General features: G+C 60.1%; 1 protein-coding gene across 1 annotated transcript; it reads left to right on the top strand.

Annotated features, from left to right (window-relative positions):
• Window positions 1–2,254, top strand: LOC105543309 (chromosome unknown open reading frame, human C9orf69; the record flags this gene model as incomplete). Its single annotated transcript, XM_011985159.1, is given in 3 exon segments — window positions 1–347; window positions 349–811; window positions 1,382–2,254. Coding segments are annotated over 2 exon segments (381 nt in total), but the record flags the coding sequence as incomplete, so codon positions are not given.
• Window positions 2,255–2,547: the final 293 nt, after the last annotated feature.

Genomic DNA, 2,547 nt, shown 5'->3' with positions numbered 1-2,547 from the left:
CGCTCCTTCCACGGCCCGCACACCACCTGCCTGCATGCAGCCTGCGGGCCCGTGCGCGCCTCCCACCTGGCCCGTACCAAGTACAACAATTTCGACGTGTACATCAAGACGCGCTGGCTGTACGGCTTCATCCACTTCCTGCTCTACTTCAGCTGCAGCCTGTTCACCGCGGCGCTCTGGGGTGCTCTGGCCGCCCTCTTCTGCCTACAGTACCTGGGCGTTCGCGTCCTGCTGCGCTTCCAGCGCAAACTGTCGGTGTTGCTGCTGTTGCTGGGCCGCCGGCGCGTGGACTTCCGCCTGGTGAACGAGCTGCTTATCTACAGTATCCATGTCACCATGCCGCTGGTCGGGCTCGTGCTTCATGGTCTTCGTGGACATGTGAGGGCCGTGGGTGTGAGCTTGATGTATCGTCCCGGCCTGTGGCTGTGTTCTTTACATGGGTGGGACTGCCCATGCCGCAGGCAGTCGCTGCTGCCTGGCGCCCACGGAGAGAAAAGAAAGGGCTGAGACTTCTGTGATGGGGGTGCGGATGCCGCCCCTAGGCTGGCTTCCTGCGTCCACCCTCCCCATGTGCACTCTCAGGGGCAGCGCCCACCTGCGGGTGGCTCCTGTTCACACGACTTCAGGTCATACTGCGGAGTGGGCCGTCTGTTCTGCCTCTCTGTGGGCTTCTCTCCAGGACCACAGCTGCCAGGGACTTTAGACGTCACCCTGGGAGGCCTCTGGACACAGAGGGCTGTGTGCCCAGGAACAAATCCGGAGGGGGGGCCATCCTGGCTGCACAGTCCCTTCCTGCGTTCCCTGGTCTCAGGCCCAGCCAACGGGACACGGAAGGCTCTCCTCGCTGACACACCACACTGCCACAAAGCTGCTTACTCTGCCCTGGGCCGCCTGAGTCCTGGCACTGCCCGCGTACCTCCCTCTGTCACCCTGAGGGGCTGTGTGGGTCCTGAGTCCCCAGCCAGCCTTCAGGGTCTCCTTGGATTGTGTAGATGCAGTCTAGCAGGGGGGCGGGGAGGGGCTCAGGTGGGAGGGGCCTCAGCAGGCTCTCAGCTCAGGGGCTGGCCTGGGGGAACCCTGGGAGCCAAGGGCTGACTCCAGCAACACTGGCCTGTCTGCCTGTTCTGGGAGGGCTGTGAGGATGTCCTCAGATACTGTGGATTTCTGGGGAGGCACTTCCATTCCTTTCTGGGTTTTTTTGCAGAGGAGGGCTTTGGGCCTCTGTCTTTGGGGGAACATCCTCAAAGAAAGCGTGGGAGATCGAGGGTGCAGTGAGCTGGGATGGAGACTTGCATGTCCCGAGTGTCCACAGCAGGCGGCAGAGGCCTCAGTGTGGCAACCACAGCCCCGGAGCCTGTGTGGTACAAGCAGCATCTTAGAGCCCCGGGAATATGCTGAGATCCTATCCCACGCTGCCCTCCAGTGACTGGGGGGCCCAAATGATGGCACAGAGGCAGGTGGGCTGGAGGGGCACAGATGCCTGTGTTCAGGGAGGGCGGCCACCATGGGCCGGGGTCTCACCCAGGACCCCGTGCTCTGCTCCTCGGCCTTGCAGTCGCGGTAGCACTATGGTGGACTGCCCATGGCTGTGTGGCTTTGGGGGCAAGTTGGAGGGTGCCCTGAATAATGATTACAGGGACAACAGGCAGAGCTGCCCTAAAGCAGGACACAGGGTGTGGTACTGACAACCCTAGCGTCACCCCAAATCCACGTCCCCACACTCCGGGCATGGGTGGGACTTGTGACCCTGCCCTGTCAGGTGGACCAGTGGCCCAGGAGCCAGGAGGACAGTTGTGTGCCACTGGAAGAGAAACTTTTTGAAAAACCCTAAATCAGGTAGAGAAAGCAAAAAAATCTTTGGCCGTAAACCGTGCTAATTTGTTGGCAGCTTCTGTGGATGACCTCCGTTGAGCCCGGGCTCTGTCCAGGCCCTGGGCAGGCGGGCAGGAGTTTTCCTGCGTGGGCCTCATTTCTTGCTGCAGAGAATCTTTTGCACTAAGTCACGCTGTTTCCTCAAAGAAGCTTTGTTTTTTGTTAACGTGTTACTCAGAGTCACCCAGGCCCCTCGGCTGAGGGTGAAGGTGGGGCGGGAGGCAGGAGGGGGCTGGCAGTGCCGCTTGTGTGGTGTCAACGCTGCAGGGAGTCGGGGCACCTTGGTGCCCTCTGAGCACCTGGCCGCCTGCTGTCCCCAGTGCCTGTGAAATTCGTCATGAGATGACCTACCTGCATTAAACCTATTTTTTTAATGTGTTGATGGAGTGATTGCTTAAAGCTCAGTTGTTTTATTCCTTTTTGAAGGACGTAATAATCACCCAGAGCACCATAGAAACCATGTTCTCGGCCGGGCGCGGCGGCTCACGCCTGTAATCCCAGCACTTTGGGAGGCCGAGGCGGGCGGATCACAAGGTCAGGAGACCGAGACCACGGTGAAACCCCATCTCTACTAAAAATAAAAAAATTAGCCGGGCGCGGTGGCGGGCACCTGTAGTCCCAGCTACTCAGGAGGCTGAGGCAGGAGAATGGCGTGAACCCGGGAGGCGGAGCTTG

The sequence above is a fragment of the Mandrillus leucophaeus genome, unplaced genomic scaffold, assembly GCF_000951045.1.
Source record: "Mandrillus leucophaeus isolate KB7577 unplaced genomic scaffold, Mleu.le_1.0 Scaffold28, whole genome shotgun sequence".
NCBI classification, from domain to species: Eukaryota; Metazoa; Chordata; class Mammalia; order Primates; family Cercopithecidae; genus Mandrillus; species Mandrillus leucophaeus.
The sequence above is the reverse complement of the archived record's forward strand: the minus strand, read 5'-3'. Positions and strand labels throughout refer to the sequence as shown.